We start from the raw sequence: 16,128 nt of genomic DNA, 5'->3' as shown, positions 1-16,128 counted from the left end.
GAAAAAAGGTGTCACTTTAAAAAATCATTGATAAACCCATTAAAATGTATAAACATTTTCTTAACTTCTTCTCACTACAGACCAGTCAGCCTCACCTCAGGCCCTGGAAAAATCCTAGAGCAGATCCTCTAGGAATCCATTTCTAAGCACTTGGAGGAGAACAAGGAGACTAAGAAGTCAGCATGGATTCACAGACGTAGCCAGTGCTGAACTGGGGGAAGAATCACTTCCCTGGACCTACCGGCTGCACTCCTACCAACGCAGCCCAGGATGCCGTTAACCTTCTTGGGCACACCGCAACAAGGGCACACCGCTGGCTCGTATTCAGCTTATCCCCAGGTCCTCACACTCAGCTTAACCCCCAGGTCCTTTTCTGCAGAGTTGCTACCCAGCCAGTCACCTCCAGCCTGTACTGGCGTATGGGATTGTTTCATCCTAAGTGCAGGACTTTGTCCTTGCTGATCACATCAGCCCCATAGACTTGTACACCTGAAGGTTTTCTAAGTAGTCCCTAACCAGCTCTTTCTGCACTGAAGGCTGCTCTCCTCCTTCCCAGACTGTCTTGCCAGATGCAGTAGTCTGGGAGCTGACCTTGCCTGTGAAGACTGAAGTGAAGAAGGCATGGAGCACTTCAGCCTTTTCTGCATCCTCTGTCACAAGGTTGCCTCCCCCATTCAGTAAGGAACCCATGCTTGCCCTGATATTCCTCTTGCTTCCAACATACTTGTAGAAACCCTTCTTGTTATCCTTCACATCCCTTGCTGGCTGCAACTCCAATTGCGCTTAGGCCTTCCTGACTTCACCTCTGCATGCCCGAGCAATGCTCATATAATTTTCAATTGTCCCTAGTTATTAGTGCAAGTTTCCACTTCTTATAAGCTTCCTTTTTGTGATTTATTTTACTGAAGAGATCCCCAAGCCAAGCTGGTCTTCTGCCATACCTGCTATTCTTCTTCCACATCAGGATGGTTTGTTCCTGCACTCTCAGCAAGGTTTCTTTCAAGTACAGCCAGCTCCTCCTCTCCCCCTCAGTCTGGCATCCCAGGGGATCCTGCCCATGAGTTCTCTGAGCAAGTCGAAGTTTGCTTTCCTGAAGTCCAGGGTCCCTACCCTCCATCCTTCCTTTCCTCAGGATCCTGAACTCAATCATCTCATGGTCACCACTGCCCAAGTTGCCATCCACTTCTGCATCCCCCAACAATTCTTCCCTGTTTGGGAACAGCAGGTCAGGAAAAGCACGCCCCTCGTTGGCCGCTCCAGCACTTGCACCAGGAGGTTGTCCCCAGCACTCTCCAAAAACTGTGTGGCCCTCTCTAGTGAATTAGACAGAACTATGTTGCCTCTCAGGGCCAATCAGACTCATTCTGGATGACACAGATTCACCCCCAAAGGTGACCATGGCTAGGGACAGAAATTACACATAAACCGGTATACATGTCTGGGAACTGGTTCAAATCTGTAACGCAACAGAAGTTCAGTGTACATAAACAACTTTCAAAATGGTCAGAACCAGCTGGAGATAAATCTGGATGGACAGGGCCGGATTAACCCTTTAGCAGGCCCTAGGCAAACAAACCTGTGGGCCCTGCTCTCCACACCAGCACGGCTGCCTGCGGGGAGCAAGGTTCGGAGTCGCCGCTAGAAGGAGCCACCGTGGCGGTGAGGCTAGCAGAGGGGAGGGGAAGGCAGGCGGACAGGGCTACTGTGCTGCCGCCGCAGAGGAAAGGACCAGGCCCCCCCGCAGCTCAGGGCCCTAAGCATGTGCCTAGTTCGCCTATGCATTAATCATGCCTTGGATGTAGGATCAGACTTAACTGATTTAAATGAAATCAGTTTACTTTACTGAACGTCTGCCTCAGATTCTCTCAAGATTCAAGTTAACTCAATCCCCCAGCGTCCCAGTATGCTTTCCACCCTCCCCACAGACCCCACCTTACAGGGTGGGTGGGCTAGCCTTGGCCCAAGCTGTCTGCTCCTGCTGAGCAGGGAGGTGTGCTCTTTTCCTCCTTTTCTGGAATCAGATCTGACCGTCTGTTCACTTGCTTATTGGTTCAATCTACGCTTAGACTAACCTGCAAAAATTGAATCAATTCTGCCTGAGGCTTTTTCACTGCATGTACTGGCATGCACTTGTATTCTCACAAATCAGATTTGGCCCATGGTAGTGGGTCTCCATTTGCAGCTAGTGTGAAGCTGTGTTCACTTTTGTCTTTTTCACATCAGTACATATTACGGTAGTTGATATAACTGTACTTTCATAATTACATGATGCGACTGCAAGATAATCAAGTAAAGTCTTTAGCACATACCCAGAGGACATCCAGCTGGTACGCATCTGGGCCAGACACGTGTGGTTAAGAAACAAAAGTTGCCATAACTGCAAATGAGCAGGTGGAGTAATTAGCTCTACTTACCCCCAAGTGGAGCCCAATTGCTAGACTAGACAAAGGGGTAAGAGAAACAATAGCCATTCACATTCAGAAAAGGTCATATTTTTTTCTTGTAGGGACTGAATAAATAGACAAAAAAGCCTTTGTCCGGAAAGGGGAGTGACACATGGGGGCAGATATCCCTTCAGCCATGTCCCACCTAGTGGAGAAGGAAAATGTCTCTGCATAATAGTCATTCTCCCAAGAAACAAAGGGTAGGATTGGGAGCTATACAAGCTGGGGCCTTAAAACAGAGGGGTTCAGGAAATCCCTAGGGAACAGGAACATTATCTGGTCCAATTCCTGAGCAGGTAAAAAGATTACATGCTCCTAAAATTGTGGGATCCATTTAGGGCTCATTTGGGGCAAGCTGAGGGAGTATACGACTAGGACACCAAGGAAATCACTGGTTGATTGCAAGAGCTTACTCTAGAGCCATTTCTGGATAGAGAAACTGGGTGATATCTTGTATTTCTGACCTTTTATTTTTCTCTTATCTGTCTCAAACTATAGTTCCTTTTACTTGTATGTTTTATCTTTTCTGTAATCAAAACCTTGTTCCTATTTTGCCTTGCTGATTGTCTGTGGCAGCCATGATCCCACAGCAATGGATGTTTCAGGAATTCCTCTTCCTTAAAGGAAGGATCAGCTGCTCTCTCTGTCTCTCTCTTTTTGACAAACCCAGGAGTGATGACTTCAAAGAGTGGCAGAGCTTCCTCCACTGAATCTGTGAAGCTCTGGTCTAGGGTGAGGGAGGCTAGGGTTGGCTAGGGGTCAGGAGTCACCCTAAGAGCAAGATCTGGTTTATCCCCTATCGCATGCAGCAGAAAAGAGGGAATAAGCTTGGGTTTCCGCATCATGGTCTCCCCAATGTCTTAACAGCACGTGGTTTCTCATACTGGTGTTTAGGAGGGAGTTAGCCACTAATTTGAGAGCTTGCTTCTGTGTAGGCATGTGCAGCTAGCTAGGGATTGTTGCAGCTCCAAATAAAGGGAAATTCTGAATTAAGGAAAGTAATGAGTTGTTAAGGTGCTGGTGCCAGGACAATTTGAATGGCTACTTAAGGCAGACATTGGATGTTAAGTCCCAAGTCCTGGTTGAGTGCCTTCTAAGGTGATCTGAATTTGGCCGAAATGTCTTTTTGTCTTAACTAATGTGCATATGGCACAGAAAAATAGATTTGGTTACAACATATGGAATTGCATCATCCCACATGATGAAGAGTTACATATTTCCCATTCCTTGTCTTGCAAAATTATATGGCAATGTGTTTTACATCAATCATTTACATCTCTGCTGGTTGAAAGTAGGGATCACACTTTAAAGTAGGTAATAGCAGGCACCACCCATGGGCTGTCAATAGAGAATACATGGATAAAATATATGTCTAGACTACCTTAGACATGATACAGTACAGAAGAATCTAGCATACACTTGCTGGATTTCCATTGTGGCTTGTACTCTGAAACAAAAACCTAAATGCTCTAATTATGTTAGTCATTTTGACATAACTATTAAGGTTAGAATAAATTCTAACGGATCGTTTTCACTACTTTAATGTTAGCTCTCATTTACCATATGATTATGAAACTTTTAAAGTGTTCTTTAGTTCCAAACCAACATCTATCAAATCCTGCTAGAGAATAAATTACCCAAGTCAACTCTTCTTCCAAAATTGCTGTATTAGGAGCACCTATCACAATCATCAGCTGAAGGAGATGGACAATAATGATGATACAACAAAAAAGAGGGCAAGATCAGATGTCAGAGGATATAACTGATTGTGCTTAACAGCTAAATAAGAGCCACCCTCACAAAACTATTCCCATTGTAACTTATAATGCTCGACAAAGTAATGCATGCCTCTACTTTTGCTCATTTTTCTTTTAAACAGAAAGAAAGTCAAACGTTGCAATGTGCTTTCATTGACAAGCGATCATGTCCCACACTGGCTAGCCCAAAGGACTTGCTGTCAACACAAGAGCTGCCTGAAATGCAGATTTTTGTGCTTTGCAGGAAATTTCAATGCTCTGAACTGTCCCGCAAAAACAAATTTCTATAAAAATTTGTTTCAGGAGTCTTGATTTGTGGTGTTTCTGCAAATATGGAATTTGGTGCCTGGTAACTATAGCCAACTTGATACTTTTCAGCTTCACTTCTCCCACCACAAAACAGCTGAGACTCTCACAGTCGCTATTCTGTAGTGGGCAGCCATGCAACTGGCAAGACTCATGTCCGGGCTGCTAGGATCCATGCCATATAGACCGCCACAAAACTGGAGATTAGGAGCCTCTGGCCAGCTCGGCTGCTTGACGCTTAAAGCAGCTGCTCTCCAGAGCACAGGAGTCAGACCTCCCAAGGAACCTGTTAAACCTAAGGGCATTTATACACATACATTTGTCTGCTCCAATGTGCCGGAAACCCAGTGCATCAGAGCAGACTCCATTTATCGAGCCTGCTCTGCATGCAAACTGACCCGCGCGGCGCTGCAGTGCACACATTTGTATAAACAGCAAAATGCGAGTCGGTGCTGAGAAAATGGCGGCAGTGGGCTTTTGAAATCTAATACCTATGATGTGTTTTAATTCAAAAGCGTGCTGCTGCCATTTTCTCAGCGCTGCTGCGCATTTCACCATTTATACAAATGCATGGGCTGCGGCGCCGGGGGCTTTTAAAAGTGCCCGGCGCTGTGGCACAACCATGTGTGCAAAGGCCCTAAGGTTCTGCACTCTAAGACAGCCTGCAGAGGGCCAGGGCCGTCTTGGGGCCATACACCCCAGAAAGAAAGTCCCAGCGCTGCCAGGCTCCATGGGAGGGAGGCTGAAAGACCTGAACTCACCTGGTGCTCCCAACCTTCTGCTGTGGATTCAGAAGCGCAGAAACTGAGGATCAGACACCCAGGAGGGCTGGCTTTTGGAGTTATCCACTTTGTGGGCAGCTTGCTTTCCAGCCTTGCTTGGCCAGCCAGCTGGCCCACACATCGAAAAGCCTCCAGGTAACAGATCCTGGAAACTCTCAAGATACCTGATCCTGAAGCATAGTCTGCATGGGGAGGCCCCACAAGCACAGAAACAAGGACCTGCAAGGTTTCTCCATTTAGTGTAGTTAGCATGGGGTCTGCTGCGGAGCCAGGGTCTGGGGTTCTTGCCCCCAGGACAGTCTCCCTGGCAGCCTCTACTTCATAAGTGTTGTGAAAGCAGCTCGGCCCCCAAAAAGTCACACTCTAAATGCACAACACAGAAAACAAACCGTGGGCAAGAATTAGTTACATTGCCCCACTTACAAATCATTATTTCTTCTTTATATTTTGGTAGTACTAAGGAATCCCAGTCATGGATCTTGTTAATTTTCCAAGGTTAGACATACAGCAGATCTATGGCAGGGCCAGCACCTAGTTCTCCTGTCCAGTGCCTTTAAAACAAATTACCTTTCCTCTGTAGAGTAAATCTAACACCATGACGCCTCATTTAATCCAACTCAGTGTTAATGTACGCTGCTTTTCAAGAAAAAGATGCCATAATTTTACTCCAAAGTTTTAGGGTATTTTTGTTTGTTTTAAAATACTATAAACTCGTGTTTCCTGAGTTCTGAATTAATATAAAATAATCCTTAAAATTTACAGGATTTTTCTTATGGAGGACACTAATTTTACAGACTCCGTCTATTTGAAAATGAGGAGTTATCATCAGATACTTTGCAGCTTCAGATCTTTGCCTGTTTCCCCCAGATGTGTTGCTGATTTAAACTCAATCAATTTGTGCTGACAATACACTCTTTCAAAAGGCAGTCTTAAGTGTTAAAACATGACAGGGAGTGAATTTCTGGAAGATTATTGAGCACTGAGGTGAACCAGTATGGCAAGATGCCAAAACTGACTTTACGTAAATTAAAAATAATCTCCCAAAGGAGAAACCCTCTGCTCATTCTCTGCCCGAAGTGACTTATTTGGATGAGACAGAAACGATTTCAAATAAAGGATCATTCCAACGTATTCCCCGATTATTTTTTATACTTAACCTTTTAACAAAGATCAAATTTATCAAACATCAGGTTTATCGTTAGTGTAAAAGAGAAGAATGAATCCTGCCAGTTTGGAATGGGATGGCTTTGTATCTTTATTATCTTTTATTGCAGTTGACATGGCTATGGTACCACGAAAACTATACGTATTGGCTTCTCTTGGGGTTTATAAAGACTCCTCATAAAAATAGTAATAATTAAGAGTCCAGGTAAGAGCCTGACTGAAATTCTAGCTTAAAAATTGAGTCACTCCACGAAATTAATGAAATTCCAAGAAATGCGCTGCGTTATCGCCCTTGCAGATAATAGATGTAAAATACATGTAAACAAACGATTCAGTTCTATTAATTTTCCTATCTTTTGTTTTAACATGCAGAATTTAAGTACCTGACTATCATCGGGGCTTGTATCAGGCATTTCTAGATCATTAACATCTCGCGAATTGGACAGTCAGCTGCCAGGAAACAATCTATTCAGCACAATTTCTGGTATGAGAGGTTTAGTACTTTCCAAAAGTGTGCTATAGTGCTCAGAACAGCAATGTATATTGTGAGTACGTACACAATTAGTTGAATTTTCTTGGGTTGATTTTCTAATCTGTTACAGCAGCTTTAATGTTAGTATAACAAAGGCACGCTTAGGTCAAACAGTATTTTGACTCCAATTGAGTTGCACCCATTTTCTGTTTACATACCTAAGTGGCCACTATAGAGCTGACAAGAATAATTGGTACTTCCTCTACAACCCCCCATTGGCTCTGTCTTTCATTTACTGAATGCATAGGAAGTTGACACCTAGCAACCCAGTAGAAAATAGCAGGACACGTAATGGAAGACCCTTCTCTTCTCTTGCCCGTAAGAAAATTAGTGAGAGGTTATGGAACACAGTCCTCATGCAGAAGAAAGGACAGCAACCTAAAGAGGAATTGGGTAACTTGTATACAAGTACATTTGTAACTTAAGTATTGCTATAATGGATTGCATACATCTTCCTTATCCTTTGCATGTCATTTTGGGAGGAAGGAAAGTTAAAAGCCTGATTTTTCAGAGGCGCTCAACCTCTGCAGGTCTCATGGATTAAACTCAGTATCACTTTACACCTGCTTCAAGCCATGGAGACTAAGATCCAACGGGCAGGGAGAACCACACTGAAGACAAGACTACTGAAAGGACAGGAAACAGAAAGAGAGGAAATCACTCATGAGATCTGTGTCTAGGACACTGACTGCAATGGCTCGGGCACAGCATTTTAAAGTTGCAATATAGCTGAAATCAAAATAAACCACAAAAATAAACCTCACTGGCAGAAAAATAAGGGGAGAGGAGAGGGTGATCATTAAGTTTCTTCTGCACTTACAACATCTTTGACAGTGGAAAGGAATTGATGGGCATGTTGGGCAGCTCTCTCATACCCTTGGAACTGAGCATGACAGAGGGGGTGGGGGGGTAATGTGGTCCTACAAGGAGCTAATGGGTGTACTTATAATTACAGGCAATTCTTGAAGAAGAGCATAGACAGATTGTTTCAGATGTGTACTCTTGACATGCATTTTTCCTTATAAGGACAACTTTAAAACCCGTTCTACAGCTCCTACACTACACAGCAGATTATGTTAAGATTCTTACTTTCTTGGCCAGGCTGGACAACCGCTCAGGAAAGATGCTTAAGTCAATAAAATACTAAATCCAATGACGTGAAACTTTGGTCATTCATGAGATATAAGGATACAGAGTCGCATTATTCAGATAGTACTTTACAGGTCCCCTGTGTCACATGGCTGTACAACTTGGCCCTGGGCTGTATCTAGGTAAGTTACTCTTGATTTTAGACTCCCAGAATAATTAAGTTGGTCCATGGGGTACAAGCAAATACCTCGCTGAGAATTGGTGTCAGCTACCTATTCCTTCTTTAATAGCATTGAGTTAGTCTCTGAAAAGAGAGAATGGATCTGCAGGGTTTTAGCCATCTCTCTCAAATAATTACTAGCTTTTTTGGTCCTTATTTGCCTCTCGTTACTTTTGATTATAGTCTTGTAGGACCTCTTAACCAATCCCTATTCCTTTCTGCTATCAACAGTCTTCAAATATTTGTAGAGAATTGTTTGAAGGGAATTTAGCTACATAAAACTCTTAACATTTGTTGTGTTCTTTCAAAATACTCGCCAGCCATTAGCTTTTAACCAGTATTCAAGTGCTTAGACCCAAAGCAGTGATTGGCTTAATGCTTATGGGTATTAACAGTACATGTGACAAGGACTGATTTTTTAAGGGATGTAAAATAAGGTCAACAGGATAACTGCCACATGTAATAGGTCATAAAGAGATGATTCCAATTTCTGACCATGGCGACTTCTGACAGCTCTGAAGTTTTTATCAGCTGAATAAATTTCAACAGAGAATTTGTTTGGCTGCTTTAAACAATAGCTTTTCAATTTGCATAGAAAAAATGATGGTAAAACCTCATAATCAAATCAACCTTTTACCGCAAGCTCAATTCTATTACATTTTAGTGAAGCTTCAAAGCTGTTTAAAGAAACCAATCTGTTCCATCTCCAACCCTCAATGTGTCACTTGAGAGTCGAACTTCCAATAGGACCAGTATCTGACACGTAACTAAATTTAGAATATAAAATGCTCCTCACCATACTGTAATACATATAATTTAAAATAACTGTAAACCTAAACTTTGCAAAAACAGAAAATTCAAGAACTAACAAAAAAGCACAGTTTGTAATTGAAAGAAAATAATATTTAAAAGAAAAAAACTTTTTTGTCTTTCCAAAAAGAGACTGAAATTACTAAGTTTTATTTCCCAAGAGAATTATGCCACTTTTATAAAGAAAATTACAGTCACCACAAATTGCTTTCAACAATTCCAAAGCTTCTTCATTTGACCACTTGAAAAATCAAAGTTCTTGAAGATTATAAATATAACTTTTTATAACTCTGTTATTACGTACTGTGAATGGGGAAAGGGGGCCAATCTTGTGGCCATAACGTCGAATGGCCTCTCTGATGTGGCCAGGCTGGATGGCATCGCTTTGAGCCTCTATACCACAGGCTGCAGAGCTCTGCAACAGAAAAAACACATAAATTGTTACTAAATCAAAAACACACAACAGACCTACAGTGCATCAAGTATGAAAATAAACCTTTATAAAATGGACTGATTTTTTTCCTGAGGATACATATCATTGCTGCCACACACTACTTTAAAGGGAAAAAATGCTATTAACAAATCAAAGGAGACTTTTACATGAACTCTGCCTACCAGACCCAAAGAACACCATATTTGTCCTCTTAAGCATCTCGCCTTGTGCCACTGCACGTTGCAATAGAAAAGAGCAACAAATGCTCAAATTCAAATGAAAGGGTCATATAAGTCATGCTGCAATAACCGCAGGAAGCTATTTTTAAACCATTTCAAGCTTTCATTATGATGTCACGGGGTGGAGAAGATATTTGACAAGTATTTCAAAAGCAGAACACACTGCTACTAAACTCACAGTTGAGTGATATCAAATTTAAATTTGGAAATGAAATAACATTGAATTATAAGGGCACAATAGTGAAGAAATGTTTTGACTGATTCACACTGGAACTTTTTTGTATTTTATTTTATTTTGTATATTAACTAAGGGGTCTATGCAGAAAGACACCAATTCAATAATTACGAAGTCCTAGTACTGGTTCAGGAAATCCCTGGCTAGAATCACTGACTCTCAGAAAAATTAGGCTGGAAGGGCCCTCAGGAAACCATCTAGTCCAGTGGTTTTCAATCTTTTTTCATTCATGAACCCCCAAAAAATTTTGAATGGGAGAAGATCCCTTTGGAAATTTCAAATGGTGGTGCAGACCCCTTTGTAAGTGTGGGTATTCACATACTTTTGATTGATCAGTCATCTTTTGTGGAGCCCTTAGACATAGCTTGTGGACCCCTAGGGGCTGGCAGACCACAAGTTGAAAACCAGTGATCTAGTTCAACCCCATGATCAACACAGGCTGGAGTTTAATAGGAACTTTCTGACTACGAAAGTGGTCAGACAGTGGAACAGGCTGCCTAGAGAAGCTATGAAATCTCCATGCTTGGAAACTTTCAACTGCAGCTAGACGGACACTTGGCTGGGATGGTTTAGTCAGGGCTGATCCTGTCTTCAGCAGGGGGATGCACTTGATGACCCTGTGAGGTCCCTTCCAACCCTACTTTCCTATGACCCTGTGACTAGTAACAAGTCCCCCCTCCCCCAGTCTTCTCTTCTCCAGATTAAATAATCCCAGTTCACCCAACCTTTCTTTACAAATCACATTTCCAAGACTTCTAATAATTTTTGTTACTTTCCACAGATTTCATAGACATTAGAGCTGGAAGGGGCCTCGGAAGATCATTGAGTCCAGCCCCCCGCCAAAGGGCAGGAAGTCAGCTGGGGGGGGTGGGAATTCCATTGGATTCTTTCTCCTGGACATCTTACATGAATTACACTGCCTGCACACAGTACTCTAGGTGAGACTTTGTGCCAGGGCTGACCAGAGTGGAAAAATCACTCCCTTTGATTTGCAAGAAACAATCCTGTTATTAGGACCCAGACGGCTGGGTGGCTTTGGCAGTAAGAGCACTGTCGACTCACAGAGCTCGCTAAACATGTCCATTTCTCCACGACTGCCACCTAGCCAATCATCCCCCCAGTCTGTATTTCTGCATTTGATTGTTCTGTCCCAAGTGAAGGACTTTGAACTTTTCTATACATTTCTTCCAAATCTGCTCATCAAGAGCAGCAGCTATTCTGTATTGTTTGGTAGTCAAACAGTAACATTTGCTTAAGGATTACTTGACTGCCCAAGACAAGTGCTGCAAGGTTTACTCACTGAGATACATGTGGTGAATTCAGTCAGAATGACCAATATATAATATAGGACAAATATTTCAAACTTGGACGTCTAAAATTAATTACCTACATAAAGTGTCAGATTTTCAGAATTGCTGAAAATTAACTGGTTCCACTTTGAGTCAATGTGTGCACACTATATATTACATAACGTATTGGTGGGCTCTTCCCTTGTTGACTGACATTCATAAAGGGAATGAAAAATGTAATTTTTTTTTGCTGTACTGGGCTCTGATGTCGTATGAACAGTATCCTTCATTAAGAACATGGTCTATCACAACCCCTTGGCTATGCCTAATATATACCTGTTGAAACTGGACAAGGGTAAAGCTAGCAGAAGCATTCAGGAGATTATGCCGATGTTTATAAACAGAATATTTTTGAGAAAAGGCAGGCAGGGGTAAGGTTATGAGCTTAAGTGATACAAGTAACAAAAGTTAGTTATTTAACACCTTGTGCCTAAGAACTACAGTGCAAATTGCTCAGGTGAACAGAATACCATCAGCACCACAATATAAAAAAGGAAGGGGGGAAAGAAAAAGAGCAACTCCAGAAAATTACAAGAAAAAATGATTTTTAATGGATCATCAAAGAGTTTGTTATTCTGGAGTATAAGACGACAGTTGCTGGTGGTCATTCACTGGTGAGGGAAAGCTGAACCCGTTACGATTCTATTAGGAGCATATGAAATTTTTCCCCCAACAGAAATGTCAATAAGAAAACTACTAGTTAATGCAAGTCACTGGTGAGTACAGAGCAGCAAGGGAAGAAAGTCTATATGGCTGGCAGAACTACTAGGTACTCATTTCATACTAACAGAACTTGCTTTAGAGCAGATTGAGCTTTGGGAGCAGACTTTTTCCCCCAAGATCTCTTAAAACTTCTTAATAGCCCAGCCTAAATATACAAAAACTTTTCATTTCATTAAATCTATTCCAACTCTGTTGTTTTTTTATATCAAAATATCAAAGTATATCCCTTTCACCTAAAGTACAAGGATGTATGATAAAGCATGGAAATAGCAATGACCACATTTCCCTCAGAGTGTACAAATGATCTGGACTGAATGGGACTTCAGACATCAAAATAAAGAATACTGCTGTACATAAAGGCCCCTCCAGCAGTAAAGTATGAGACATATTTTTGGAACTGAACTTCAGTGATAATTTCAAAACCAAGAGAGACTAAGATCTTCAAAGATACTTTGAGGTCATTCCTACTACGGTCACATCCACAACTACCTTTTTTCTTTTTCTTTGCTTGGCTTTGGTAGAATCTTGTCCAATGCCTCCATTCCCCATGGCTCCAGACTGGGTTTTTCCAAGGTGTTGTGATCCTGCTGACGTTGGGGGAGTAGGCGTAGGGGGTGGTGTATTTTCAGGGGAGTCGAGACTGGTCTTCATACTTGTGGCCTGGCCTAAGAGATGTGGCTAAACAAAAAAAAGTCAACTATGGCCGTCATAAAATGGAATTTTAAAAATCACTCCCTACTTTCCCAGATTTATACTCTTAACAAAAAGTATAATAAAACATTTAGCTTGCACACTCTGGAAGTTATGATGCTTGCTGATCCACGTAATAAATCAGTTATTATGTTTTTATCATTGATATGCAGTTAATTTACAGTTACTTAATGAATATCAATATCAAAAGAAAAAAAATAAAAGCAGACAGCAATAGTGAGAATTTCTATATAAACAGAAATAATTTCATTCGCATGTAAAGTTGCTAAAGTTTTTAACAGTTATAACCATATAGTTAGGGATTTGTGTCAAAAGTCATCAGAGACTTACACCAATTACTTGCAGTTCAACAAACCTCCAAAATGCATGACACATTAATATAAGCAGCAGGCTCCCCAAAATGTTTAATTCTATTTTGATATGAAAATACATGCATTAACATCATTAAAGAAAACCAAAGAGTTACCTCAGCAGAGTTGTGATACTGTATGAAAGTAGCAGATATTGCGTGACTGAATGGATCACCTGCTTTCGGAGCCATATCCTGTTTGACCAAGAGAGCCAAGTCCACCAACTATTAGAACAACAACAATTAAAAGGATAGGTTCAGTGACAGAATTAGCTTACTGGCAGAACAGCATCACAAACACACGTGAAGTCAATACGTGCGTGTCGACACAGATTAATCCAAAAGCCTCTTAGCAGAGATCTGAATTTGTTCAGAGATACTCTAACCTAAAGAACCTTTTTCATCACATTTTATAAATTTACAGAGTAATTTATCTACCAAGAAGGTTTGGCTGTGATGTAACATTTGGTTTTCCAAGAAATCCTGCTTTTTTATCCAGTTTTACAGTTGGGTTGACTGAACACAAGTGCCTTGCCAAGGGTCACATAGCAAAGTGTGTGGTTTCAGTAGGACTTGGACAAAGATCCTTCTGGCTGTCAATCTTATGGTAACCATTACACATTATTGCCACTCATAATACCACAATGATGAGCACAGTACAGTGTGAAGCTCAGATACAGTAAATCGCATGCTGGTTAGATAGGAATTCAGTTGCAGACCATTATACTTATAAAAATACTAACACAAAATCTTAGGGTCAGCTGAGATTGCTTGAAATGTGGCCAAGGCTATCTACTTAACTTTATAGTGAAATGGCATAGTCTGTATATTATGTTCCCTTACCTGTGCCACCGTCTCATAGGCTAAATATGCCAAAATCTCCATGGCAACTGCATTTGGTTTTATTTCCATGCTGCTACAGTCTAACCAATCACGAAACTTGGACGCTTTCTTGGCTGTTCATTGAAAACATCAGAGAGAAGAGAACTGAAAGTTAACAAAAGTTATTCAGATAGTAATTTAAAGTTACACCCTCCTAGAATAACAATAAATGTTAAACAGGGAGTCTGAAGTTTTAATGAAAGACAGGGAAGAGCCAGTGGAGGTACTCAAAAATTAGCAAAGTGAGATCTGTGGGTAAGGACAGTGATTGTGCGCACACAATTTTGTGTAGTCTGAAGAGAAAGCCTTGAGCACCATGAAGGGAAAGGTAAGTCAGATACAGGTTGCATACACACATTCAAATGATCTGGGAGAGTTCTCCCAGGTTTGCTCTCCTGGTAGAGAAACTTACCCAGAGCCAGATATACAGACATTTGATACCGAGGCCCTGAAGAGTGGAGAGCTTAGAGATACTGTAACCGGAGGGGAGGTGGGGAAGAGCTGTGCTCTTGCTCTGCAAGCTCCCTTAATTTGCCTGCCAGCGTGAATATTGCATGGCAGCCTTGAAAGGAACATTGCATGGCATCCTGGTTGAGAATCAGTGATGTAGTCACTGGTAGTACTGATTACTCCTCTATGACTCTGGCTTCGTCTGTTCTTGGTTCTCCTTTTGTTTTTCACATCCCTCTTTCAGTGTCATCTTTGGTCCTTTCTCCTTTCCCCTTCACAAACCTCAATCTAGTTCTCTTTGTCTCTTGCTCTCTACACCTGAGAGATATCACACATGCATAGGATTCAATTCTTATTTCTATGTTGATAATTTGCAGATCTCTTCAACAGCATTTGCCAACAAATCATTTTGGATAGTTTGTCATCATCAACGAAGTTCCACACACTTAAAATTGACTGCTTTCTTTTTCCTCCTTAAATCGCTTCCACTTTTCTTCACTTTTGTTGATAACACCACGATCACCCTCTCAGTCTTAAAACTTCAGGCTCATCTTGAATTTCTCTTGTACCATTTCTTTGTTCAAGAAGTTGCAAGCCTGGTGGAGAGGATGATAGTGTGTGCATGCCTGTGCATCTATGCACGTGTGCGTGCGCACACACGTCCATGAGAAAGCAAGGTGGTTAGCCATGTTAAGTCTAAAAATAGGCAGAAGTTAGGGTAGGGTAGCATCTTAGAGACTAACTGGTTTAGAGAGGGATGAGCTTTTGTATGCAGCAGCCTACTTCATTATATGCTACGAACAGACTAATAAAAAGAAAGGTTTTATCATATTTTATTACATACAGAACACACCTCTTTCCCCCCAAAATAATCCCCCTCTGCCCCAAACTGAAGTAGGGATTTTAAGTGGAGAAGCTATTTTCTTCATTGGAAAAGCTGCACTCTGGGAGACACTTTGCCTCCCATGCAGCTCCCATTATGGCAGCCACTTGCATTAGCAAACTGAAGGGACAGAGTCTTCCCTATCACAGCCATAACCATGGGCTGAGCACTGTAGCTTGTGCCTCAAGCAGCAAATGAGCTATTGGTAGCATCTTGATGAGGCCTGTGATATTGAAATTTCTTTTTATTTACAGGCACTTGTATAAAAAATATTTATAGTAAAAACCTAACAGTCTTGCTACTGCCTTTGCAAGGGCTTGGGCCAACCTGGTGACACAGGAAATACAGTGTCCAAGAAGCGTGGCATCACAGGAGACAGTCTACCACACCAGGGATGTAGTTATAGAAGGTCCTACTCCATGTCATACATTTGGCCATGACTGGCAAAAGTCTTTTTTTCTATGTTCTCCCTTCCAAAAACAAGGTGCAACGCTTGATTTGGGGGCATGTTGTACATGAGAACCTACATTATATGGAAGGAAAGAGAGATGGATGGGAGGGAACACTGCACGGAGTGGTAAAAAGTGGGGTGATTAGATCTATTGAAATAAAGACAGTTAACGTGTTCAGGACCCTGAAACTAACAGGTAACGGGATAAGAATCTGTAGAACCTACAAGACCACTGTTAACCACTACAGTCTGTGGATGGTTTCTTGTTCTGCAATTTTGCATTCAAGTTGGTTTTTAATGTTTTGTTTAAGGACAGCTG

The 16,128-nt window shown here is 41.6% G+C and overlaps 1 protein-coding gene across 5 annotated transcripts in view; it reads right to left on the bottom strand.

The window, feature by feature from the left end:
• SUPT3H (SPT3 homolog, SAGA and STAGA complex component) overlaps positions 1-16,128 on the bottom strand; it is a 429,703-nt gene that overhangs the window by 59,739 nt on the left and 353,836 nt on the right. For all 5 annotated transcript variants that reach the window (XM_019537136.1, XM_019537140.1, XM_019537139.1 and 2 more), the window contains 4 exons: positions 13,987-14,099; positions 13,261-13,368; positions 12,573-12,761; positions 9,409-9,519 (listed from right to left, as the gene is read on the bottom strand). In XM_019537136.1, the coding sequence (XP_019392681.1) occupies positions 9,409-9,519; positions 12,573-12,761; positions 13,261-13,368; positions 13,987-14,099 (521 nt within the window). The remainder of the gene's footprint in view (positions 1-9,408; positions 9,520-12,572; positions 12,762-13,260; positions 13,369-13,986; positions 14,100-16,128) is intronic.

Source organism: Crocodylus porosus, unplaced genomic scaffold, assembly GCF_001723895.1.
Source record: "Crocodylus porosus isolate Cpor-Errol unplaced genomic scaffold, CroPor_comp1, whole genome shotgun sequence".
Lineage (NCBI taxonomy): Eukaryota > Metazoa > Chordata > Crocodylia > Crocodylidae > Crocodylus > Crocodylus porosus.
The sequence above is the reverse complement of the archived record's forward strand: the minus strand, read 5'-3'. Positions and strand labels throughout refer to the sequence as shown.